Consider the following 27,544-nt stretch of genomic DNA (forward strand, 5'->3'; position numbering starts at 1 on the left):
TTCAAAATAGAAAATGTTCCTAAGCTACGTGCTATAACACCTATGACAGGGAATTCTCGGACCAATTATCGATTGATATGCAACTTATGCACCATAAATAGCCTGTACGAGGCAGTGTTGCAAATCATGCATTAGCTTCAAATTTCTACCAGTATTAAAACTATTTTTAAGATCCATCAGCGGGCCACAGTAATATTGCTGAAACATCCCAGCAAATGAGCTGTCTGTATGGGAGTTTTTTGCAGTTCCTCTCATGAAAAAAATGTATTTATAGCTTATAACATTTAAAACTACAATCAGTATCTCTTGTAGCAAAGCTGATAACATTAGCAGAATTTGACTGGTTTTTATGAATGGAAAAAAGGATTAGAAATATGTATAACATAATGTTTCATATATTATACGTTTTGGAAGTATAAAAGAGAAAACTCATTTGCAAAATTCTCATTAAATTTCCCCAGGTGTCTAGAATTATACATTTCCAATTTTTTGGCAAACAACTTCAGTTAATGCCCCGACTTCTTCACAATTAGATAAATCTCCGATTTCTGTATTGGAAATAATCTTTTTCCATGACTAGCTTTGCACCTGTTTGTTTTTTACATACTCTCGCTCATAGTATTAAGTGTGCATGCGTGGGTATGCATGCATAATCCGCAAACCATATAATGCGCACCCGGATAATCAAGAGAATACTGTATATATATTAGTAATTTTTTTCATTGAATCTTGAATGTGATTTGAAAGCTAGTTTTCATTAAACAGATGAACCTTAAGACATAATAAGAAATAAGGAGACAACGCATAAGCATTTTCTTTTGTGTAACAAAAACCAGTGAAAACGATCTCAAAAACAGATATCTTCCAAACCTCAACTTGACAGATACGCTTTAGTACTTATATTCTAGCTCTAGTAAAAATATTTCATTAGTAGTTCTAGTTCTTATAGAAAAAATTTCAATGTACAATATTTTTCATTATAGCACATACTGTAAAATGTTTCGGCTGTTATAAGAAATGCCGAGTTGGCTTCTTCATTTTGAGAAGCATATGATATATACGCCAATTCCCTAATAAAATCAAACCTCATGTTGTAAGGATTTAGCAACTGAAAGTGGCAGATGATAAGTATTTTCCTTGTACATAATGAAAATGTGAAGAAAAGTTTCAAAGAACTAATATCCTTTCTCTAAAGGACTATGTTCCAGGATTTTGGAAGACTTGAAAAATTATTTCAATGTGTAATATTCTCATTTGCAAAGCAAAATTTAGAAGTATCAATTATTAACAGAAAAGCAAAGATTATTCATTTTCAGAAGCAGAGGAGATGTAGTTACTCAATAAAAAAAATCAAAGCTTAGCAGAACAGGATGCAATGATTTTGAAACTGAATGAACTGGCACAATATGTACGTATTTCTCATGCATAATGAGAACGAGAAAATAGTCTCAAATATAATTTCCCAAGAGCACTAAGACTCAGCACTTTGAAAGAACTGAAAGCATATTTCAATACATAATGCAGTCAAAAGTCGTTAATCCGAACTCGTCGGGACTTCGGCGATTCCGGATTATATATCATCAGTTTAAATCTCGTAAGATGGCATGCAGAAATTCTAAAATTAAAAATATGAAACCGTAATTTATGAAATAAAGAACAATTATGATTTAAAGGGTATCAAAATTTTTTTTTAAAAAAAGCTTAATATTTATTTGTTTACTTTATTAAACATTTCTTTCAATGTAAGTTGTTTAAGTTGCTTCGTTTTATGTGATAATACTTTCTCTTTAATTCTATAAACAAAACAGACATAATTTCTTGTTTAGTTACAAAGTTCCGCTGTTCAAGTCCCGTAATTGCTGTGCCGAGAATATCGACTAACTTGTTAATCGAAATTTTTTCGTTTTCACTAACCTCTCTGTCACCTTCTTCATGTCGTTATCCATTTTTTGCAGCAATTCCACTTTTTGTTTGACGGACATCGAAACATAGTTTCGTTTTGTAGATCCTTTGGGAGCTCCAGCATCGGAAATTCTATTTGACATAATCGAAACTTCAAGTTTACTTTTATAAAATTGCTTAATAAGCCGTATCCAATTCGAAGATTAAGGAACAATGCAATCATCAACATTAACTGCAATAGATAATTAGATAATTTTAGCTTATACCGTCCGTTATACATTAAACATGCACGCGAAAACGTATTCTGCGCTTGCGCACACGCATATGCGCAGTCGTAAAGGTCTTACGCGCACGCGTAAACGCCTATGCGCATGTGTCAACGCGGCGCATGCGCATAAAGTTTTTAGCTTTGAGGTCCGGATTATGGGTGTCCGAATTAACGACTTTTGACTGTACTCTTCATTCACAGAGAATACTGTAGAAGACATTAACTCTTTTTAAGAAACGCAGAGTTTCTTTCAGAGGAGATATGCATTAGTTAATATATTGAAATCAAAACTCAGGAGAACAGGAGATAATGATTTGGAACCTGAATGAACTGGTATAGTATAGTATAGGTGTCTCCCTTGTGCATAATGATAACTAGAAAAAAGTTCTCAAAGAATAAATTAAATATCCTTTCTCTAAAGCACTGAGTTACTTTTAGATTCTTTTCATGATTACTTTTAGATTCACCTTCACATCTACTCATTTTGGAATTAGAGCATAGTAATAGTAACACAGTAGCCAAAATATAAAGCCTAAGAATAAAATAAAAATTAGAATGCAAAATCTGATGACGAAAATATAAAGAAATGAGATTACATATATTCTGTGGAGTATTTTCAGTTCGTAAAGTAGCTTCTGCAATCAAAAGATGCTTTAATGCACCAATGTGCATTTTAAATTGCAAAGAGAATCATGCATTTCTGTACAAGTTCTATTTTTTCCTGAACTGCCCCTACACCCCTTAGGATATATACATGGCATTTAGAGATAAGCAATAATGCTTTTGTTTACTGAAAAAGCTGTTTTGTTTGGCCTTTGCTCCTCTTCCAAAAGGAGTAATACATTGATAACTGACAGAGTCGTAGCTAGGGTTTTCAGCACCCAGGGACAGCTGAAGATTTCGTGCCCCCTACTGCTTGCCAAGAATGGAAAACATTTAATTCTAAAATGTCATAACATCAGTTTGGCACCCCTTGGATTCTGCGCCCGGGGACAGCTACACCCCTGATAACTGATATACTTTTTACTGCTATGTGAAAAATATCTACACGGTAAAGAGAAAAGTATTTTCTTGCATGAACTAAGAACTGACCTACTAAAAGCGCTTTTGTACAATTCTTTTTATTTTGTGTGCATGTTAGAAGAGAAGCAAGCAATAAAATTACACTTGACATAAATCTATTACAGTTTTGTGTAATGTTTTTATACTTAACTAATTTTCATTTGCTATTTGTTCAAGATGTACAGTTTATCTCTATCATTTTTCCCTTCTTCTTTCCACCCTCTTTTGTGTAATGTGGTTGTATGGTTAAATTAACTTTCAATTATTAATTTACAATTAAATTTAGAACAGGTAGATTATACAAATGACAAGTAACGAAGGGACGAGCACACCTGCTGGCTAACATGCATAAACAGATATTCGTCCCTTGCCATCCACTGCAGAGCATACAGATTGAAAATAACCAAGGAGTTGAACTCTGAAATCTATTTTCCCTTTTTTATACTCCCTTCATTATCAGATTGCTGTTGGCGGCCCTGGATTGTGCTTTGTGGTGTTTACAGTGTTCTGGATCTGCTGCTGTGGCCCACTTTTGACTGGATATGATTGTCTTAGCACCTATTTGTTTCTTTTTTAACTGAATAATTCAACCGGAATACGTGATGTATGACTCCAGACAAGGCATGACTGATGCTCATCTTGGCGAATGTTCCACACTAAATAATTTTTATTGCATTGTTAATTATTATATTGGACAGCCTGTTGCTTATTGGCCTGGCATTTGTTTAATAATTAAAACAATTCTGAAGACCCATCAGTGGCCAAACAGTAAAATTTGCTAGATCAACCATTGTTCAAATTTTCAAAGAAGTTCCTACATGGGAGTTTTCCTGATTTTCCCCATGCGTAATGTGGATACGAGCCAGTTTCATTTAGAAAGTCTCCCAGGAAGGCATTCCTTTCTTTAGGCAAACAGCCTTCACATGCTTTGCCATAACCAAAATAATCCAGTCCAAAGCAATGTTTAAAAGCTATAGAAAGAAACAACTTAAATTAAAAACACCAGTGTTTTTATTTGTAATAACACTAATAAATTTTAAAAAATTATTCTGAACCTTAAAAATTGCTCCTGTTAGCTTTTTGTTATGCCACCATATATTTTATATTTCTTATGTTATATATATATATATATATATTAATTATATGTTTATCATCCTTCATCATGTTATCAATTACTCCAAATCCACAAAGCTGTAAAATGCAACAATATCATAATAAAACTGATAATATATGAAAATACTATTCACACGTATTTATATCTAACACATACAGCGACAAGTCAAAAAGATAATTGAAATTTAGGTAAGCATGCTTACCTAGATAAAGACCTTTCATCTACTTTACCATTATTATTTGTTGATTTACAATTAGAGTTGACAAAGCAGACAAAATACCTACTAAGTATAGTACTTTGTACAAAAAAAAAATTTTTTTTGACAATCATTCTAAGTAAAACCATTCCTCTTCTCATTTCATCATTTAATTTTGAATCACAGTTAAAGTTACACACCTGAGCTCCTAAAACACTTTCAATCCTAATAAACATTTTTAATAAATTAAACTTGAAACAACAACAAGGTGGGAAAAAAGAATCAAATATTTTTATTTACATATTTCACAAACAAAATGCAAAAAAATGAATGAAAATATGTATACAGCAAGATCCTGTACAACACACTGCAAAATATTCAACACAGAACTAAATGCTGTTATTGCTGATGTATGTAGTCCGCAAATAAACAGGAACCCAGGAATGAGAGACGATACAACAGACCTTGAACAGACCTGAGAACAAAGGAAGTTATTCAGACACAGACTTCTTTAGCATAAAAAAAAGCAATGAAAATTTCAAGTAAAAGAGAAAAATACTGTTAAGATGGATTACAAGTAGCTTTTCAAGGAAAATTTCCAAAAATTACCTAGCATATATTTTATTTTATAAAACAATGCATCCAACTTACGTTGTTAATAACTAGATAACTGTAAACATACTGCTTATATACACATAATCGTTAAATATAACATAGTCTAGGTAATTCAATATCTGTTACTCTTTCATCCATTGGTTTTTACCATTAGTCAGCCACTGAAACAGTCAATGAATATGAAAAGTACTTTGCCTGCCTTACGTTTTCTCTTCTATTTATAGCTACTTCCTTTTTTGTGCAAGCTGCGATTTATTTCAGTTAACAGTCCCTTTCTTTGTCTTATTTGGTTTAATTACTAAAAATATAAGCTAGCAACAATATGGTGAAATCTAAAAATATATATATTATGGTCAATGCCATTAATCAATTATTATTTACAGCCAAATAAACTAGCTAAAGTGGATAATTTGAGAATTTATGAGCAGGTTATTATTAATAATTTCCAACAATGATTAGTAAATGTTATAATTTTCATTGTGTTCAGCTTGATATTTGCCATTATGCATGCATATGTTTTTCTTGCATTAATGGCTCATTAATGTGCAATTGTATTGTTATGTGGATAATGGTTATTAATGGATTGAATGCACACAAAACCAAAAATAGCTTGATAAAATTTATTTTCCCAAAAGAAACACTTCATGGTTCTGGAATTATTCCCTAAAAGTACATGTACAGCTCTTCTCAGTATGACAGAGCACAATTGGTAATTACCATTTCAAAGTACTAAGAACATTAAACACTAAACAATATAAAAAGCCTCAATGTGCACAGTGATCTCTCAGTACTTGAGCTAAACTAAATTGATGACCTCTCTGGTCTTTAATAGTTTCTCCAATCTACTGAGAAATTTCCAGTACCTGGAACTTTTCGTATATGTACTCATACAGCACTTCTCAGTATGACAGAGCACAATCAGTAATTATCACTTCAAACTATTAAGAATGCATTAGCTCGCACAGTGATTCCTGAATATGCTCAGCACTCTGAGCTAAACTAAACTGATGCTCTCTCTGGTCTCCATCCACTGACAAATTTCTAGTACCTTTGATTTCTCGAAATTTCTGGAAGGTATATATAGAATTACATAGGGCCAGTTACAGTTACATAGGGAACAGACCAGTTTACAATTACAAATGTCACCAAGTTTGGTAACAAAAATTAGTTGTCATAACTATCACCAGCTTAGCTGTTTATCTTAATTTTAAATGGACTTAACTCTGTAACCATATTGTCCTAGTTAAGCTTCACATTTCTGAGGTATGTTACATTATACAAAAGATAGTATATAATTTACATATAATTTCACTAAAATGTTTTACATACACACAAAATTTGTAACAGTATGACAGCTGCAATGAGTACATGAATTTGTTTCAGCTTGTTAGCAACAACTAGAAAAAAAATGAACTGATAATCTTAAGATGAAAGTGCTCACATTTTAAGCCACATTTTAATAATCAATAGGACATGTTCAAATTGAAAGCCAAAAGAAGAGTTCTAGCAAATCACCAAATGTTATGTTTATTTAATATGGCAAAGAACATTTAGGCTATCTGCCTAATGGCAGGGATTCATTCATGGAGGCCTTTCTAATGGAAACTGACTTATACTCCCATTACACAAAGATCTTGCTATATTAAGAAATCCATCTAATAATGATACCTAACTCAGATAATAATTTCAACTAATGATGAGAATATAGGTGCAATAAATGAAAATATGAAAGTGGAACTGGGTGACTGGAGTAGACTTTAATTGAAATAATAATTGTTGCAGATCCAACCAAAAACAGAAATAAGAGTGTTGAAGGGAAAAATAAATAAATAAAAAAATAACATAATTCTGAACTAAAGAAGACCAATGATAGAAAGAAAACACATATGGCTTCAAAAATGTGGATATGGAAGACTTCAAAGAAAACAAAGCTCTTCTTTAATGTCTCAAAAAATATTCCAGAAGCTCAAAGTTCTACTAAACAGTCATTAAACAAGAAAGTGAAAAATATGTTGACGACTTAAAATATCCACTGCAAATGTTGAATTTGAGTCAGTTAAATTCCAGATAAAAAATATGTATTAAAATACATTCAAGAGAATGTGGTCATGAGAATTTAACTCAAGTGGTCAAGAATCCCAACACTGCAATTGTAAAAGCAGTTGTAACTCAAACTGCTACAAATGTAAAAAGTCAAAAACCCTTTGTAATTTCAAATGCCACAGAGGTTGTTTCTGCCAAAATAAATATTTTTTTTAAATTTAATAATGCAATTGTAATGTAATTTGTTTCCAATTTTCTGCTTGTTAGAATTATAATACTGCTGTATTTGTAATGTAATTCATTTGTATTGTTTTGTCCTTGCAAACAACTTAATGTGTAATGCAATTTATTTAGTGTAATAAATAATGAATGTATCTTAAAATAACAACAATCGTTATTTAATTTTTTTTATACTTCTTAAAATAAACTGCTGCTAAGAATTAAGCTACAGGATTAACAGTATATAAATAAATATAGTAGTAAATAATTACTTGCTGGAGAAACTACATTACTAATCAGAACCCAAAATAGAGATAACACAACCGAACTAAAAATATTTTGGCTCTACAAAGATGAATGAAATGAGAAACTTGATCTATTTCTATTAATGTAGGGACCAAATTTCATTGCTAATAAAGCTGTTAATGTATGAAATGTTATGCACTTCATATCATATGACACTGAAATTATATAAGAGTTTGGGGTTTCAAACTATTATGCTTAATTAATCATGCTGACTAAACTTGGTCATTATTAATACTTAATACAGTATTAATACAGTAAATGTGATTATAATGCATTATTTATCATACTTGCAAAAGGCATGGTTAGTATTAATAACAGCTGGTTATTATTGGATTTCTTACTTTAACTGAGATATATACAAAAATACTATTTATTTTATTTTTAAAGGTGACCGTGATGGAGGATGTCACTGGACAGAGGTCTAATGACTTTTCTTTGGGGGTCTAATGTTTTAATTTTAATGAAAGACCAAATAATATCAAACGATATATTTTAGTGCAAACCATTAATCATAAAAATATGAAAATTTAATACAGATTTACCTGTGATTCAAATTTTGTCCACAAACAAAATCCCAATTCTAATATTAGATATGGTAAAAATATACTCTGAAACAAAAAAAAAACAAAAAAAAAAAAAATTAATAATAATAATATTTTTTAAAAAAATTCTCATAATTAATATGGCAAACATTAAACACAAAGTACATACTTAAATACATATTTTAGCATAATTAAACATTAGACATTTAGAAGCTTTGATCTATCAGAAAAATAACACTTTAAACATGATCTCTGCTCATAACTACATACAGCACTTCTAAATATTACAACTGCATTATTTAAGCATTTTTTCAGATTTTCAATGCATAGTTTGCCTTCAAATTGCTTCCTTATTTTAGCTTTCCATCTGTCTTACTTCCCTCCTTATTAAATTTCACAGATATTCTTTAAACATCAGTCTCATTTGTTTTTCCCTTTTGAAAGTACAATTATTTAATATATTTTAACATTTGGTACTGTTGGGGCATTTCTAGCATTACATTCTACAGCTTAATCTCAATTTTTTAAATCTATTATATTTACTTCTTACCTTAATTTATGCTTAAAAATTAAAATTATAAATTAAAACTACTTCTTGCCTACTTAACTCTAATTTAAAAACAATATCACAACTCATATCTTTATTTTTAATAGCACCATTGATGGGAGTAATTTGTAATGTTATAATTTTTATGAATATCTGCATCATTACTACAAAGAAAGATTGTGTAATTAACGAAAGATGCTTCTGCTATCCATATGTTAGAAACCTTATTTACCTGTGTTGCCCAACAACAAATTATTTTGTCTTAATTCCCTAAAAGACATTTCTTTATGAAAAATCCTCAACAAGTATGTTTTTATAGAAGAAACTAAGTTGTTTCCTCCTGAGAATTTTTTTTTCCCCCTTCTCAAGAACTCTGTTACATACTCTTGAAATCACTAGAATTTTATTCAAAATCTATACTAAACTAAAGTTGCTTTCCTTTTTTCCCAATTTTAAATTGAAGGTTAATTTGACTCCAGACCAGCAAATTCTTTCATGTTACACTAATTCCTGTTTCTTATTATTAGTTTCCTAAAAAGCACATACAATTGCTAGTAATTTTGATTTTTTCTTGTTAAAGTCTACTTGATGTTTTTCTTAGTATATTTCTTTGATGCTAAACATTGCCAATTTGATTTGACTTCTATGTTGGTGACAATTGTCTTTATTGCTAATGCTCATGCCATATCATTTTTCATCTAATCATAACTTTTTTCTTTACAATGGATATCATTCTTGTGACTTTAAATCGTTGTCATTTTATTCATCCAGACATAAAGTGTCATAGTCAATCTATTGAGAGCTTGTGAGACAAAGCAGAAAGGTTTAACAAAAAAAGGTTTTAATGGCTAATGGTGTGTATCAATAATCCATATATTTTATGTCAGAAATGGGAGGGGGAAAACACCATTTCATTGCAATTATTGCTTGTTAAAACATATGTATTTTACATTACTTTAAGTAACAATAATAACTGATACAAAACCTATTTAATTATTTTAGATAGTTATGCAGTCCATGATACAGTACAAAGTCCATAATCCAGACTCGTCGGGACTTCGGCGATTGCGGTATTTTCTGGATCTAGAATCATACTACAGATTTCGCCGTCCATTAATTGATTAATGATTGGGGCATTGTCGTTGCAATGAAAAACTTCTGTTATATCATCTTCATTTATTACCGCTTCTCCACATTTCTTTACAAAATCCAATAACTGGAATCCAATAACTGTGAAATTCCAATAACTGTGAAATTCCAATTAACTGAAATTTCACCTTTAGTTTGCAATGTCTGAAAACCTTCAAATTCGTGGCTATCATCTTCATCGTCCTCAACATGAAATATGGTAGCTGGCCATAAATTATGCCAAGCATTTTTTCATGTATCCCACGATCTTGCAATGCTCCACACAGCAGATTTTATGCTAAAAAATTTCAAATAGTCTTGCCAATGTTCAAGAAATTTAACATAGATTTTAAAAATGCTACTTTATATTTGCATTTCAGCGCATGCACTATTCCCATATCCATAGGCTGAATGATGGACGTACAATTTGGAGGAAAGAATAATATGGATACATTATCTTTCTCTGAAACATTAAGTATGAGCCAAACAGTTGTTTACAATCAGAACAATTTTTGCGTCGTCAGGTAAACCAAACAAATGGTGCCGAACCTTGGATATGAAATGATTTTCAAATCAATCATTCATTAACACTTGTATGATCCGTGTTCTTTTATTTGCATGATATATAATGGAAAACTCTTTACTCCTTTAAATGCCTCAGGTTATGTATTTTTTCGGATTTCGAAAAGTTTACATATATTTGTGCATTCCTGCAGCATTTGCGCATGCTAAACTTGTTAGTCTCATGTTGGAATCTTTGACACTAGTTGGAGCCTTTTCTGTAAGGTATTTCTTGGTACATATTGCCAGAAAAGAACAGTTTCATCAGCACTGTAAATTTGTTCAGGAGATAATTGTACACTAGTAATGAGTTCAATGAATTAATTCATCTGCAAATTGTTCAGCAGCTTCAGTATCAACTGAAGCTTTTTCACCTGAAATTTTTAATTGTCTTATACCATGGTAATTTTTAAATTTGGTTAACCAACCTGTCGAATATGTGCACTCAGTGTTTAAGTTTATTTCTTCATGAAATATTTTGGCTTGAGCCATTAGCATTGGACCTGTCAATGGCACGCCCTCACTGCGATGTTGTCTGACCCATTCAATCATCACTTTTTCATGATCATCACTTTTAGCATAACAAACCCTTTTTCTGTTATTCATTGCAATTGGGGTGTCAGAATCCACAAAAAATTCAAACAGTTCCTTTTTCTTTTTGCTTACGTCATATACAGTTGACTTTCCAATGTCATACTCCTCGCATAATTTTGAGACGGATATGCCTTTATTCATTTTTTGCAGCAATTCCGCTTTTTGTTTGATGGACATCGAAACATGCTTTCGCTTTGTAGATCCTTTGGCAACTCCAGAATTGGAGACTTTTTCTGACATAATCGAAAGTTCAAGCTTAATTTTTATAAAATTGCTCTAACAGTCTGCAAAAAAGAATAAGCCGGATCTAATTAGAAGATTCAAGGAACAGCACAATCTACCACATTAACTGAAATGCCTTAGAATCAGTAAAGATAATTTTAGCCTAGCTTATACCGTCGGTTATACATTAAATGCGCATTACGCACATGCATAAAGCACACCAAAAAAAAAAAAAAAAGGTTTGCGGCTTTGAGGTCCGGATAATGTACGTCCAGATTACGGACTTTGAACTGTATTAAAAAAATGTCTTCGAAATTTTGATTTTAACCTGTGTAACCTCTATAGAAGCTGCATAGAAGCCTAAGCTGGTAGATCACTTAACTAAAGCAGATGGTATTTTCCCATTAATAATACTACCTCTACAAGGTAAAAAAATGCTATGCCAGAAGGTCTATTTGAAATCCATTGTTTATACATATGAATTATGTTAAGGCCGGTTCACTTTGCATAGGCAAGAAAATTATAAAAAATATAGGTACTACAGTCAAAAGTCGTTAATCCGGACTACTCGGGACTTCGGCGATTCCGGATTATCGATTTTTCCGGATTATAGATCATCAGTTTAAATCTGGTAAGCTGGCATGCAGAAATTACAAAATTAAAAATATGAAACCGTTATTTATGAAATAAAGAACAATTATGATCTAAAGGGTATCAAAATTTACAAAAAGAAGAAGCTTAATATTTATTTGTTTACTTTATTAAACATTTCCTTCAATGTAAGTTGCTTCGTTTCATGTGATAATACTTTCTCTTTAATTCTATTAAACAGACATAATTTCTTGTTTAGTTACAAAGTTCCGCTGTTCAAGTCCTATAATTGCTGTGTTGAGAATACCGACTAATTTGTCAATCGAAATGTTTTCGTTTTCAATAACCTCTGGGTCACTTTCTTCACTATCGGAAGCGAATTATAATGACCAGGAACTTGATTTAAATCATATCAAAGACGGAGTACATCGAGATAAAATACTACACTTAGTACGGAATTATAAACCAAATAAAATAAAAACATCTGCCCTGAAGATAAGGATAGTGCTGACAGATTAACTTCCAATCCGCCGCGTGAAATTGATAAACAGATTTCAGATTTCAAAACATACTTTCGCTTTGTAGATACAAATTACAAATTAGTAAATATATATCGGAAATTTTATTTGACATAATCTTTCTAATCTATCATAATCTAATAATGACGTTTCTGCCCCCCCCCTCTGCCGCAGAGCAGCGTGAAATTGATAAACAGATTTCGGATTTCAAAACATACTTTCGCTTTGTAGTAAATATATATCGGAAATTCTATTTGACATAATCGAAAGTTCAAGCTTACTTTTATAAAATTGCTCTAACAGTCTGCAAAAAATAATAAGCTGGATCCAATTCGAAGATTAAGGAACAACGCAATCTGCAACATTAACTGAATTAGATAACTTTAGCTTCGTATAACTCCGTTACACATTAAACGCGCATGCGCACAAACATATTCGCAGCCGTAAGGGTCTTACGCGCTCTCGTAAACGCCTGTGCGCATGCGTGAACGCGACGCATGCGCAGAAAGTTTGTAGCTTTGAGGTCCGGATTATGGGTGTCCGAATTAACGACTTTTGACTGTATCCTGTTAGCAGAACATCTTATGAAAGCTTTGGTGTTAGATTACAGAACACTGCTAAATGTAACTATTAAGCAAAAGGAAAAGTCAACAAATAAAATTTTAAAAGCTTTCAACAGTCAAAAGATAAATCATTACTTTTTTTCTGAGAGGCATTTTTCTGAGATAATAGGAAGGAACATATTCAAATAAAAACACACTTTTTATCGTATCTGATCTATTTACATTACTAATAAACAAGAAGACCAGTTCAACTACCAGCCAAATGGCTTCTTTAAAATGGCTTTTGGTGACTTTTGCATTTTAAATAATAACATTTGTCAATAATTCATAAAATGGACAGAGAATAGTTTTAACAGGTGCCAGCAGGCCTTCTACTTAAGAGAGCCTCCAGTTTTTCTATATAATATACGTATTTTTTTATTATTCACTCCCCACTGAAAAAGTATTGATACGGCAATGTACCATGTTGGCAAATGCACATGTGTGTTTGAATACACATGGATTCGCACATTTGAAATTCAACGAGTTATTTTTTTTTAATAAGTAATTCTTTCAACATTGAATACATTTGTTTTTGCACTAATGAATCCTAATTGAACTGTGGAGTTTACTGGCTGATGAGAAGAAAGTGTTGAATTACTTCAAAAATATGATAATTTGCCCAACAATAGAGAATGAAAAAATTTATGTCAGAAATTCTGACTTGTATTCCGTGAAGTGCAAAGTTTCTTAAAGAAATGAATTTTATGGAAATGCAATATGAAAAATTAAAAAGTAGTTAAAAGCAGGTAGGAAACTGGGTTAAATACTGCTGGTTCATTTACTGCTTCATAAAAGAATATGCATCACTGAAATACTGTAAAAAACTGGGATCATCCCCAAACTGATTAGTGTAACTACCTCCAAGAAACGTGCATGTCTTCCGCCGAAAAAGAAGAATGAAAAAAAAAAAAAAAAAGATAGCCATTGCTGAATGCATCATTGAATCAGATGTAGGGATACCCAAATAAATATTTTTCACTAAATGAGAGCATAAATGCACTCCATCAAAAAATCTGTGACTTTTCTCTGGGTCTGCAGATAATCAGAAAGTATGAAAACTTAACGTATATAAAATTTTATTTTTTCAATTCCAAGCTTTCTCTTTATCTAATAGATAAAGCGATCTAATAGCCGAAATGGCACCAAACTTGGTATTTAGATTAATCAAGACATACAATCATACAGTTAAATTATTAATGTTTATTTACTACATTAACTTCTCCGGTGAGGAATTAGACCACATTCAATGTGAACACCGTTCTCAGAAATAACACCGTGCATTCTGTGCACAATGTTCTCCATGGCCGTATGTTACATATCACGAGGAATATTCTACACTGTTTTTGTTATGTTGTCCTTTCGAATAGACAAATTTGACACTCCACCAACATAAATTTGAGATTTCAAATAACCCCAGAGCCAAAAATCGCATGGCGTGAAGTAAGGGGAAGGAGGTGGCCATGCAACTGGACTTTTGACTGTGACTTTAAACTGCGACTTTTGACTCTATCATCAGTGAAGTTTTGGCACAACAGCTGCTTTACCTTATTACTAATGGGTGGCGGAGCACCATCCTGCATAAAGATTGTCTGTTCAAGACGGTTTCTTTGCTGAAGTTGTGGAATAACAAACGTTTGCAGCATTTTGTGGTACCTTTTTGCATTTATGGTGCACATTTGGGGTCCTGTCGGAGTGATGGTCTCAAAAAAGAATGGCCCAATTATGAATTCACCTGTGAATCCACACCAAATAGTGACTTTCGTGGAATTTAATGGGATTTCGTGCACGGTGTGGGGCTGCTCAGAAGCCCAAATTCGGCTATTTTGTATGTTTAAGACCCATTGAGATAAAAATGGCACTCATCTCCCCACAGAATGTGCCATGGGAAAGCATCATCAATTTCTACCCTGGCAAGAAACGATAGAGCGAATGTTACTCGCTTATCATAATCACTTGGTTTCAACTCGTGCAAGCGGATGATTTTGTAGGGGTAAAATCCAATAACGCACCGCAAAACTCTCCATACCGTGGAAGAATTCATGTCCAATTATCGAGCTACACCCCGGGTGCTGTTAGTACCAGCAATGGTTCCCTGCGATCCTTCGACAATTGCAGTTGCCACATCAGTTATTACATCCTCTGATACTGGTTTACATCCTCTCCCAGCTCGAATGATCAGTGACTCCGTTTCCTTAAACTTCTTAATCATTTTCTTAAGACCACTCAGCAATAAAGGCCCCTTTCGTAATTTTTCTCTGGTTCGAAATTCCCAAAAAGCTGCGGATGCATTCCATTGATTCATGTAATACAGCTTCACCAGTAACACACGTTTCAGTAACGTGAGAGGCATGTCTGGAGCTCATTTACTTCAGCTGAAATTATTTGTCGGAGCTGTCTACTACTTGCTTTTATAGGCCCTATTACTGGCGCTGTCATCGCACAACATTTGCATTTTTCTTTGATACCTGTGTTTTGTGCTAATTCTCATTATTGTAAGCTAGAGCAGCGCCACAAAATGCCCTAGCGGCGATTTTGGAACTAAAATTTTTTTTTACGGAATCTTTTTTCCCATGTCTTGAATTAGTCTAAATACCAAGTTTGGTGCCATTTCGGCTGTTAGATCGTGCTACAGGGCGCTCCAAACACTCACTTTACAAAAGATCACCCTGTATTTGCATTATTTTCTTATTACGAATATATTCCAAGCATTATATTACTGTAAGTGTTTTTTTTTTGGGGGGGCGCCAAAAAGGTATTTTGCTCTGGGCACCAGTTATGCTCACTACACCACTGTGCCATCTGTAAAACAAACCATATGAAAACACTTTTCAATGATTTCTTTATAATCACAGAAATTTATAGGCTCTAAATAGCTGGATGAGGAATTTCCATTTATCAAAGGGAAATTTCCATTTATTCAGTCTTCTAAAGTATCAGTTGCCAATACCTTGAAAATATTATTCCTACATACAGTTTCAAAATCAATAGGTGAAACTCCTGTAAGAATAAAAAGGGGTCTCATAACTTAATGTTCTATAACTACTAGCAACATGAAGAATTTTCTGTTGAATCTTTTTCACATTTCCTTTATTAATCTTCTTTACAAAAACAAGTTCCCAAGCACGAGAATCCTACGAAATAAAAGGCAAAATACACTCCTTATACAACAGTTTCTTCATATCCCCCACAGCTCACTCAAAAAGTATTTTTAGCGATTCCATGAAAATCATTAATAATTGTTTTGCATTTAATGGAAAGGAATTCAATGTGCTTTTTCCATGTTAATTTGCGGTTAAGTACAACACCAAATACTTAACACTTTCTACAAAGTCCAAGGGCTAATCACTACAAAGTCAAGGCAACAATATTTTAGTCATCAAAATTTCTGGAAACAATCATAACTTTACTTTTTGAAGGAATGAAAGCAATTATGAGAGATTGCCCAATTGCAGACAAAAATCTAGCACTGCTCATGCTCTCAAAAGAATATTGGCCACTTCGTTGGAAGACTAAAAGTAAGTCATCTGCATATGCAATGTTTAAACAATGTTCAAAAACTCCTTTATTACTGTGGGAATCGTGCCTCAATGAAGCTCCAGGTGTCGCTACCTATCACTTCTCTGTACGAACTCTCCAGGTTCCAGGATCTTCAGTTGGTTCGAGAAGTCCGACAGAGGCGGTCTAACAGAACGCTCGCGAAGGAGCTACAACTAGACGCTTGCTGGTCGCACGTAGGCGATCGGACTTTGAACTTATCTAAAGTGACTGCACGTAGGTGGTGACTTTTACATCTCCATACTGGAACAAGTTTTGTGATTACTCTTTTAAACATATTTAATCCATTTGTACATACTCATTCCGTTTATCTTTTCTTCTGTAAAAAAGGAATAAAACCTGATGCTTTGTATCGTAAGTGTGATCTCTGTTTGATGATAAGACGTCACCCTCACAACTATGGGGGCTCCAAGCCGGCGAACTTCAAAAAAGGTACTGTGAAAACCGACCTTCTTTAAGATAGTGATACTTGTGTTTCGTTTTAAAATGAGTTTCTTAAATAATTCAAACAAGAGTGATTTAAAATTAATTGCCGAAAGAATTAAAGAGAATGTTCCAGAAAATGCTAAAAAAGCTGACATTAGAAAAATTGTAGAAAATTCTGATGTCTTCAAAACAAACATTGAATTTGTTCGGGGCGTCGTGAAATCGATCACTGAGGATCGGATGCCTAAGACAAGTAATGAACACTATCTGTTAGAAATCGAACGTCTTAAATTAGCCCAAATTGAGAAGCAAATCGAGCTAGAAAATTTAAAATCACAATCATTATCGGGTGATAGAAGAAACGCACAGACTAGTGTTAAAAATTTACTGAAAAGCATTAAAACGCTTACAATTTCTGTTCCTGAGCGGCCAGAGACATTGCATTTGTTTTTCATTTCATTGGAAAAGGCTTTTGCTACCAAAGTCTTACAAGCTGAGATACTAATTAATTTGTTAGGGGTTAAAGCAAATAATGTTTTAAAGTATGCAACTGAAGAAGAATTGTCGAATTAAGAAAAACTAAAAGAGTTGTTTTTAGCTGAATTTCAGCCGACACCAATAGAGATTCTGAACACATTTAAACATGCTCAACGCGCAGCAAACGAGTCGCATGTTCAATTTGCATAGCGATTAACCGCAACATTTGAATACTACTGTCAGGTTAGGGAGACAGAAAAGGATTTTAAAAAGTTATTTGATTTAATTGTTGCAGATAAATTGTATGAAACTTTGGATTTCAAAATGAAAGAATACATAGGTGTTCGCGAGGGCAGAACATGGTTTAACACAGTTAGGGCAAGAATGTGATTTATATTTTTCATCCCAAGGAAAATCATTGTCTGAAATACATACCCCTAAACTTCAGTCTAATGAATCGAAAGTACCAAGTGTTCAAAACCAAAGTATTAAAAATGACTCATTCCGTCGTAGCAAATCTAAAAATAAACAGGATGTCATTTTGTCGATGCCAGAGAGATCATGTTACGTCTGCGGGGGAAGGGGTGAAAATTTTCATTTCGCTAGGGATTGCGTAAAACGTAAACAAAGCGAATCGCATAGGCAAACAGAAAGAAAAAACAAAACAAGTTTTAATAACGTCAGTTTTATTCACGAGTTGCAATATGCTGATATTTTCGTAGAAAATAAAAGCACTTATCGATTCAGGCGATGAAGTTCCGGTCATAAATTATTAATTCAAATAAAGACAACGCTGGACGGTAAAATAATACTTAGCTCATGTTTTGATGAAAAAAAGAGGCAGATGTCGCTAGAGTAGGATTATCTTTAAATAGCAATTCACCAAGGTTAGAAATCATTGTTGCAGGCGTAAATAAATGATCTGTTCCTTTAATTTTAACACCAAACATTTATTCTCAACTTCTAAAAGTAAGTCGGGAAGAAAAACATGAAACATCTAATCCTGATACCGAAAATGATTTTAAAAGTGAATCATCATTACAAGAGTGTTTTTTATTAAATTTTGCAAATGTGATTGACGCATGTGATGTGGATTTCTTGCATGTTACTGATGTGAACATTCGTAAGGATTAATCGTTATTGATTCATAATTATAAACCAAATAAAACTAAAGACACGAATTTAAAAATGAATATTGTGTTAAAAGATGATATTCCAGTATCGCAATGGTCTCGGAGATTACCGTTTGCTGAGCAAAAAATTGTTGATAAACGGATAGACGAGTGGTTGCAAAAGGGGATAATTAAACCATCTTGTTCCGAATACGCATCTCCAATTCTGTTATGTAAGAAACGTGATAAAACACATAGACTTCAGACAGTTAAATAAAAAAAAAGTAGTAAAAGATTCTTTCTCTATGGCCCAGGTAGAGGAAGTACTTGATCATTTGGGGGAAGCGAAAGTTTTTTCAACTTCGGATTTGAAAAATGGTTTTTTCCACGTTCCAGTCAATGAAAGATTTACCAAATATTTAGCATTCATTTGTCATGCAGGTGTATTTGAATTTTTAAGAGCACCGTTTGGTTTGACCACCAGTCCTAGTGTATTTTTACGATTTATCTATAATGTATTCAGGGAATTAATAAGGGATAATACAGTTGTAATTTACATGGATGATTTTATCATAACTTCCCGTTATGAAAAAGAGAGATCAGAAAAACTTAAACGAGTTTTAAAAGTAGCTTCAGAATATGAACTAGAAATTAATTTTTAAAAATGTCAATTCCTTAAAAGAAAAATTGAATTTCTCGGTTATTTAATTGAAGAAGGTACAATTCGTCCATCTTCAAATAAGACCCTTGCAGTTCAAAATTTTCCTCAACCTAAGAACGTTAAGCAATTGCAAAGCTTCCTAGGTCTTGCAGGAAATTATTAATAGAAATTAGAAAATTTGTACCTGGTTATTCGAAAATAGCCAAACCATTGAGTGATATGCTTCACAATGATGTAGAATTTGAATTTGGGCCAAGACAGAAGCAGGCATTTGACCACCTTAAAGAACTTTTGACCAAAAGTCCTGTACTTAACACCTTTCAGCAGGGAAAACCTTTGGAATTACACACGGATGCTAGTAGTCATGGTTTCGGTGCAGTTTTGCTTCAACGCTCAGATGATGGACAGCTGCATCCAATCCATTACATGAGCAAGAAAACATCACCTCAACAAGAAAAAATGTCAAGTTATGAACTCGAAGTGCTAGCGATCGTCGAAGCCTTGAAAAAATTTCAAAGTTATCTCTTAAGCACAAAAATCAAAATAGTCACAGACTGCGATGCATTTCAGAAGACAATGCAGAAAAAAGATCTGACACCAAAGATAGCTAGATGGGCACTGCTACTCGAAGAGTTCGAATATGAAGTTATTCACAGACCCAATCCACAGATGAGACATGTCGATGCATTAAGCAGGCATGCTGTGTGCATGGTCACTCGTTCGCAAAGTGAAATCACTACTAAGATCACAGCAGCGCAACAGGCTGATGAGCGACTTCAATTATTGAAAACTCTGGTCGAGAAAGGACTTAAAGATGACTATCTACTAAAAGATAATGTGTTGTATCTGCAGGAGAGAGGTCGAGAACTCATCGTTGTGCCAGAAGCGATGGAATTCGAGATCATACATGGCATACATAACAAAGGACACTTTGCTGTACAAAAGACAGAAGATCTGTTGAAAAGAGATTTTCATATTTCGAATGCTACAAAGAAAATTGAGCACATTATAATGAACTGTGTCGAGTGCATCCTCTGTAATAAAAAGTGAGGCAAAGCAGAAGGTCTATTGAACCCAATCCCAAAGGACAATATTCCGTTAAGCACATATCACATAGATTTTGTAAGACCCCTGACATCTACAGATAAGAGATACCGACATATTTTACAGAGGTAGATACTTTTACAAAATTTGTCTGGTTTTACCCAGTCAAGACAACATCAACGGCAGAAGCTGTACAGAAACTAAAAATCCAACAAGCTGTCTTCGGAAATCCTTCAAGAATTATCTCTGACAAGGGATCTGCTTTCACTTCAAAGGACTTTGAGGAATACTGTAAAGATGAAGGAATTCAGCACATACAAATCACAACAGGCATTCCAAGAGCCAACGGCCAGAACGAAAGAATTCATGGAACCCTTATCCCAGTGCTTGCAAAACTGTTAGTAGATGATCCTGCCAAATGGTTCAAATTTGTGCCTGACGTCCAAAGAATCATCAACAGCACCGTCAATAGATCAACGAAATTCACTTCTTTCGAGCTGATGACAGGCGTGAAAATGAGAAATAAGGCAGACCACAGAATTAAAGAAATTCTCGCTGAAGAATTCCTGAACTCCACCATCCAGGAGAAAGAGTCTATTCGTGAAAAGGCTAAAGCGAATATCTTAAAACTGCAGGAGGAGAACCGACGACAATACAATCGACGTCGTAGAACCGCTCCACTTTACAAAGTCAACGACTTAGTAGCCATTAAAAGAACCCAGTTAGGAGGCGGTCTCAAGCTAAGACCTAAATTCTTAGGACCTTATAAAGTGATCAAGATTAAGCCACGTGATCGATACAATGTAGCCAAAGTAGGATCTCATGAAGGACCTGAAGCAACTTTCACTTCGGCAGACCACATGAAGCTTTGGTCTGATGACATCGCAACTTGTTTTGCATTTTGCAAACTATTTTCAAGTGTTTCTTTTTCTTTTTCTTTTTTCTTTTTTTTTTTGTATTTTGTGTTTTACAGATGTATTCATGTTCGGAGGTCCTCACCTGTCGATGGCCGAGCGTGTGGGAATAGTGCCTCAACGAAGCTCCAGATGTCGCTACCTATCACTTCTCTGTACGAACTCTCCAGGTTCCAGAATCTTCAGTTGGTTCGAGAAGTCCGACAGAGGCAGTCTAACAGAACGCTCGCGAAGGAGCTACAACTAGACGCTTGCTGGTCGCGCGTAGGCGATCGGACTTTAAACTTATCTAAAGGGACCGCACATAGGTGGTCTGCTGTGACTTTTACATCTCCATACAAGTTTTGTGATTACTCTACTAAACATATTTAATCCATTTGTACATACTCATTCCGTTTATCTTTTCTTCTATAAAAAAGGAATAAAACCTGATGCTTTGTATCGTGAGTGTGATCTCTGTTTGATGATAAGACGTCACCCTCACATTATTACGTTAAAAAAATAGGATCAGACACAGCCTTGAGGACGCAAGCAGAAGCTTAGCAGTCCTCCCAATTTAAGAAGCTTTTAAAGCAAAGTATAGATATTATGTCATATACCAGCATCTTTTAGAATTTGTAAGACAGATGGCCAAGCATTATGAAAAGCCCCTTTGGTATCCATAAAAATAAGAACTGCTGTAAACTTCATTTGCTTTCCATACTGCAAGACTCTACTAAGTAGGCAAATAAGTGCATCTTAAGGTGACTTGAGTAAATCTGAGCTGAGAATTACTATAAGAACATTTCTGTCTGAAAAACCAATTTATTTTATTAATGAAGAGAGTTTCAAAACATTTTCCCAAAGTAGGTAATAGGCTAATACATCTAATATTGCCAAGATAAAGAGTTCTTGCATCTAAAGTTTTTAGGGATCAAAACAACCCAAGCTCTCTTCCATTGTGATGGAAAGACCCCTAATGATAAACAAAGCTGAATACCTTAATGATAACAATTCTATGTTTAAAAATTATAAAGTTAGAAACAGGGAAAAAATTTTTAATTTCGTACTCGTGAAGTCAATCTCTGCTATTGTGTGGTCACATATGAAGCTCATGATGTCACAGAAATATGTAGGTCTTTTCAATATTGTAGATGCAGTCATGCTTCATAATTAAACTTATAAACAACGTAATTGCATTATTTTGATCTTATATCTGCATTTTAATTACCTATGGTAACAAAATCTGCAAAAATTTATTAGATTCTTATTTGGCTAATCTTTGGAATATGGTAACAGGTAGTTTGGCGACATTTTGATAAGGCGATAAAGATTACTAGCTAGGACTTTAGCAGTGTACATGGATAAAGTCAAGAGTGTGCGCAATGCCATTTTTGTGCAATTCTGGGATTTTTTTTTTAAGTGAAAATAGGTCGACGTGTACATGGATACCATGTATGTGCAATTCTTAAAAACACGGCAAGCAGTTTGCGATTCTGCACTTTCTCCCAATTTCGCACCTAATCTTCGTCATGATTAAGCACTTTTGTACCATAAAAGTTCTAGCATAAGCGTAATTCGGCTAGCAGATTGTTAAAAAAAAAAAAATTTTGATTAAAAAAAAACATGCCTTTACTTTGTGAAAAGAAAATGGCGTCCAAACAAAAACTAGCAGGTTGCTGTAGCAGGGTTGGTGTAGCAGGGTTGGTCGCCAAATTTTCGCCAAGTTACCATAATCCAAAGATTAACCTCTTATTTTTATCTGAGTGTTGACCTTCCCTGCCATATGGAGGAAGAAAACCAACATTGTGGTTTAAAATGCATAAGTTTATATTCCACACAATAAAGACAAACTATAAAAAAGAAAGTATACAGAAAGATGACTTTTTTTTAATTTAAACAATTTTAAATGGAAAAATTACTATATTATCACACTCATAAAATACTTCATATAATGCATATGAGTGACATCTACTAAACTGAAAAGACTTATTGGGAATATAAATACATCTCTGCCATTTTTTTTATCAAAAACTGGGCATTTGTTGTGAAAGAACGGTATGTTATGTTTTATTCAAAGTATTGACCATCTCCAGCCACTACTTTTTCGCATCTTTCTGGCACAATACAGATACAGTGTCAGAAGAATGCTTTATCTTTCGAGGCTATCCACAAATCAACCCAATTTTTGATATCTTCATATGATGTGAAGTGCTGCTCAGACAGGCCATGTGTCATCAATTGAAACAAGCAGTAATCGGAAGGAGAAATATCTGGTATGTCTGCATTAGTAGTGGGTACATTTTTCTTTGAGTGCTAAGCTCAATGTCATCAACTGTGTTCCATATAGAACCCCAATAAAGATTTCATTCAGTATGAGAAACTCATAATACATGACACCGAGTTGATCCCACCTTATGCACATGTTTTTTTACATGAATATTTGGCTTGGCTGGCAATGTTGAAGCATGGCCAGGTGGTCCCCATGAGTTCTTTTTCTTAGGGTTATTGGAGTGGATCCATATTTCTTCATCAGTGATGATATGATGTAAAACAACCGTTTTGTTTATGCCTGGCAAGCAGCATTTCACATGTAAAAAAACTGGCATTCAACATTTCTTGGCTTCAGATCATATGGAAACCTATTTCCTTGCTTTTAAATCATTTCCCAGTGATTTTCAATGATGTGAAATTATTTGTTGAATCAATCCTAATGAAAGTGCAATTTCTACTTAAGTTTGATATGTAAACTTTAATCCTCCCACTATGTTCTTTGTCTTCGACATTAAATTCAGCATTTTTAAACTTTTGAAATCACTCAAGACAACTTATCTCATTTAAGGCAGCCTCACTATATACTTCTGCAAGCAATTAATGCGCCTCAACTGCAGATTTCTTCAAATTATAGAAGTCAAAAGTTCCCGCAAATGATGTTCATTCGGCTCAAAACAACAACATTTTTACATGAAAAAAATATGATGCTAATACGAAACCATTAATATTTCAAGGTTATGTTGTTAGCAGATGTCCAACCTTACAATATGTCATTTTCCATCAGACAATTTTAACCATAACTTATTGGTGGCACCATGTTTTGTCAAACAGCAAAGACTTATTATTTATACTCCCAATAAAAGGAGGACGGTCAAGCTGAACAGGCTTTTAGCTTGGGGCTCCAGTTTTGTAAATCAAGTTTTAATTTATTTTATAATTACAAAGTATATAAAGGCTATTTGCATAAAGACAGGCATGACTTTGTGGAGGACATTATATGAGAAACTGACTCATTATCCATGTTACACATGGCGAAACAAAAAAAAAAAAAAAATACCCATGCAGCCAGCCTCTACCCCTGTAATCGAACCCAGATCAAACTGCCACTGTTCAATAACTTTATCACTTGGCTACTAGCAGGCTTTGTAAATCAGGCTCTGAATATGATAATATAACTTTTCTGAGAAAGAATTGCAACATAGAAAGCATAAATTAAACAGACATGAAATAGCTAAAGTAAAGAATATATAATAATGCTTACCTCAAAAAATGAGGCATCTTTTACCATTAGAAAGTATGCTTTCACAACAAATCCTAAAATAATAACTAACCACGGTCTTAAAAGGCTCAGCGAGAAAGAGAACTGCAGTGTTTCCATTACCATTTGAGTGCAAGTACTGTTACGGCGAGTGTCACATCGAGTTCGGCCAAAAGAGCGCGTTTCTGCATCTGACACTTTTTTTGGAAATGTATAGTAATCGGACACATTAGGACGTTGCAAAGCTCCATTTGTTGAATGTCTTTCTTGTGAATTACTTAATCCTAAGGGTCTGTGTCGAGGTATGCCAGAATGAGGTTCTTTATTATTCTGTTTCTCAACTGATGTAGAACTACATTTGCTAAATTGAAGATTATTTTCAATAAACTCATTATCTTGATACTCGTTATCTTGGTACTGAGCAGAGCTGCATTCAACACTTTCTTTCACTGCAGTTTTTTTTACAGAATATTCATTTTTTTTTTCTTCTGAAATGAGAAGACAAAATGAAAGATTTTATATTAATAATATGAATAAAAGTAACAGCTTATACAGCATTAACATTAGGCAGAAAAGAAACTTTTGATTAGCATAGATTTTAAGCAAAGTTCTTAGCTCCTGAAGAAGAGATCCATGTCTGATTGTTTTTTAAATCAACAGTTTTATTGGCACTAGTGTAGAATTGGGTGCCCTTTCGATTGGCGACATTTTTTTTTTAAATTTTGGCGATGAAACCTCACTTCTGGTTACCACAATAGTTTTAACTTTGTTTTAGCTTCCCGATTTTATTTAAATGAAAATAGATTGATGTGTACATGTACATATTTAAAGCAGTGCGCAATGCCTAGTTTGTGCAATTCTAGGATGTTTTTCTAAGTAAAAACAGATTGATGTGTACATGGACACAGATCTTGTACAATTCTTTGACTTCTTATTTTGGTTTTGTGTAGCGGCCATCTTGAAATTGTGTCTTCCTGGCACCGATTTTGGCGTCAAAAAAGAATCTTCAGTAAACAAGGGGCACCCAATTATAAACTTTTACCGTTTTATTGAACATGCAATGCATACCAGATTATTTGAATTACAGCAAAGCTCCGGGAGGACTTGAAATGCAACTGCCTCATATTCACATTGCACATGGGGAAAAAAATTTCCATGCAGCCAGTCCATTTCTAGCAATTTGAACCTGGCTAAAACTAGCAGGTGATTTTACTGTTTGCTGGGCAAATCTTCACCAATCATCTACTTAATTACATAACTTTATATACTCATATTTCTCTTCTAGTATTAATAACTTTTACACATATTTTTAAATAAAAAAAAATGAAGAATATGGTGTTATCCAAGAAAAATATAATTAGTTTGCCTCACACTTACTACTAAAGAATTTAAAATCACATAGTTTGTTTTTTAAATATCTCAAAAAGAATATACAGTACAGCTGCAATAAACCAAATAGTACTTACATACTTTCCTGATGACCATGAACACTAGCAGAGATTCTTTTGGAGTTAAAAAAAGGAAAAGGTTTAAATGGTGTGAAGAGGTTGATAAGACTAAAAATAGATGTTATAAATGCACTGCACCTAAGTTACTCAACTGGAATTCTCAAAAAAGACAAATTAATAAAGGATAGGAGATAGGAGAATGTTTTCTCCATGTTTTTAAAAATCAAAACAGAATCACAATGAACTGGATTATGGAATGAATATCATAATACAATTACAAAACAATACACAAAATAATAATAAAAAAAAATCGAGTAGAGACAAGAATAACTAAGTACAGTAAATACAACTGCTAAAATGCTTGTGTGCGTCAGAAAAGTCTGAATGCCCTCAAAATTGTTAGGAGTTTTATTCAACATTATGCCAATCTCAGGTTGCCTTTTTGCCCGATTTTAAATAATTTCCATCTAAAATTCTAGTACAGTTTTTAAGAAAAACAGTTTCAGTTCTTAGTAAAAACCAATAAAAGAGGCTATGTTTCCCGAAGCACCTAACAACATTCCTTATGCAACACTAACAGAAATGAGTTGCAAAAAAATATTTACAGAATGGTAGCTTTTACAAAATGCCTTCTCAAAAAGTGCTTTTAAACAAATTCTATTACATGTTTAGTAAAAATTAAATTTCCTTCTTCAATACCAGCATAAATTTACATCTGTCATAAATGAAATACATTAAAATTATTAAAACACATACTTTAAAATTCTCGGTTCAATATATTCTGCCCAATAAGTTAAAATTTTTTTTTAATTAAAAAATTCATGTTCATTTCAAATGCTTATGAAGAATATGCTTAAATACCAGATCTACTTTTAGTCGCTCCTGTTATCCTCTGCAACCTTGCTTCAGAGCTTTCAAGTATTTTACGTCTCCTAATCTCTCTTCGTCTAGCAATATCTGCTTCCGCCATTATTTACATTTAAGCCAGACAGACAAAGCAGACGAAATGGTCTTTTATTGCACGCCCTAAGTCTTTCTGTCCCGATAGGGGAAAAATCAAGCATAGGTGTGAAGGAAAGGAATTTCACAGATAACTGAGACCCTGATACCGGAAGTTTACCGAATATGTGTACTTTTTCCCATGATGCCTTTCGAAATTGCTGTAACAACTTAAGGTTACCAGAATAAATTTTAGAGCCAAGTGCATTGTTCAAAAGCAGCCAAGGTTTTGATCCAGTTAATGTTTGTGGTAGGGGAGTGTAATTCTTTTAACATTTTAAATGAACAATATTTCACCATCAGATTTCAGCTGCAAAATGCAAATAAGCTCTGTTGTTGATCATGGAAATTTTACGGCATCTGC

At 33.5% G+C, this 27,544-nt stretch overlaps 1 protein-coding gene across 1 annotated transcript; it reads right to left on the minus strand.

Moving 5' to 3' along the window:
• Positions 1-4,811: 4,811 nt before the first annotated feature.
• Positions 4,812-27,295, minus strand: LOC118190591 (uncharacterized). The gene is made up of 4 exons (XM_035361344.2): positions 27,043-27,295; positions 24,737-25,221; positions 8,268-8,333; positions 4,812-5,017 (listed from the first exon to the last, which is right to left on the minus strand). The coding sequence occupies exons 1-4, from the start codon at positions 27,149-27,151 to the stop codon at positions 4,835-4,837; spliced, it is 843 nt and encodes a 280-aa protein (XP_035217235.1). The 5' UTR covers positions 27,152-27,295; the 3' UTR covers positions 4,812-4,834.
• Positions 27,296-27,544: the final 249 nt, after the last annotated feature.

Source organism: Stegodyphus dumicola, chromosome 2 (assembly GCF_044657685.1).
Source record: "Stegodyphus dumicola isolate Sdum_Otavi_A_Nest chromosome 2, ASM4465768v1".
In the NCBI taxonomy this organism is placed as follows: Eukaryota; Metazoa; Arthropoda; class Arachnida; order Araneae; family Eresidae; genus Stegodyphus; species Stegodyphus dumicola.

What these genes read in the sequence shown, in the direction of transcription:
- LOC118190591 (XM_035361344.2), bottom strand. Translation starts at nt 27,151, where the DNA reads ATGGCGGAAGCAGATATTGCTAGACGAAGAGAGATTAGGAGACGTAAA. An exon ending in AGCGACTAAAAGTAGATCTG is followed by an intron (nt 25,222 to 27,042) that starts GTATTTAAGCAT and finishes TTCTCATTTCAG; the next exon opens with AAGAAAAAAAAAATGAATAT. An exon ending in AAGATGCCTCATTTTTTGAG is followed by an intron (nt 8,334 to 24,736) that starts GTAAGCATTATT and finishes TTTTTGTTTCAG; the next exon opens with AGTATATTTTTACCATATCT.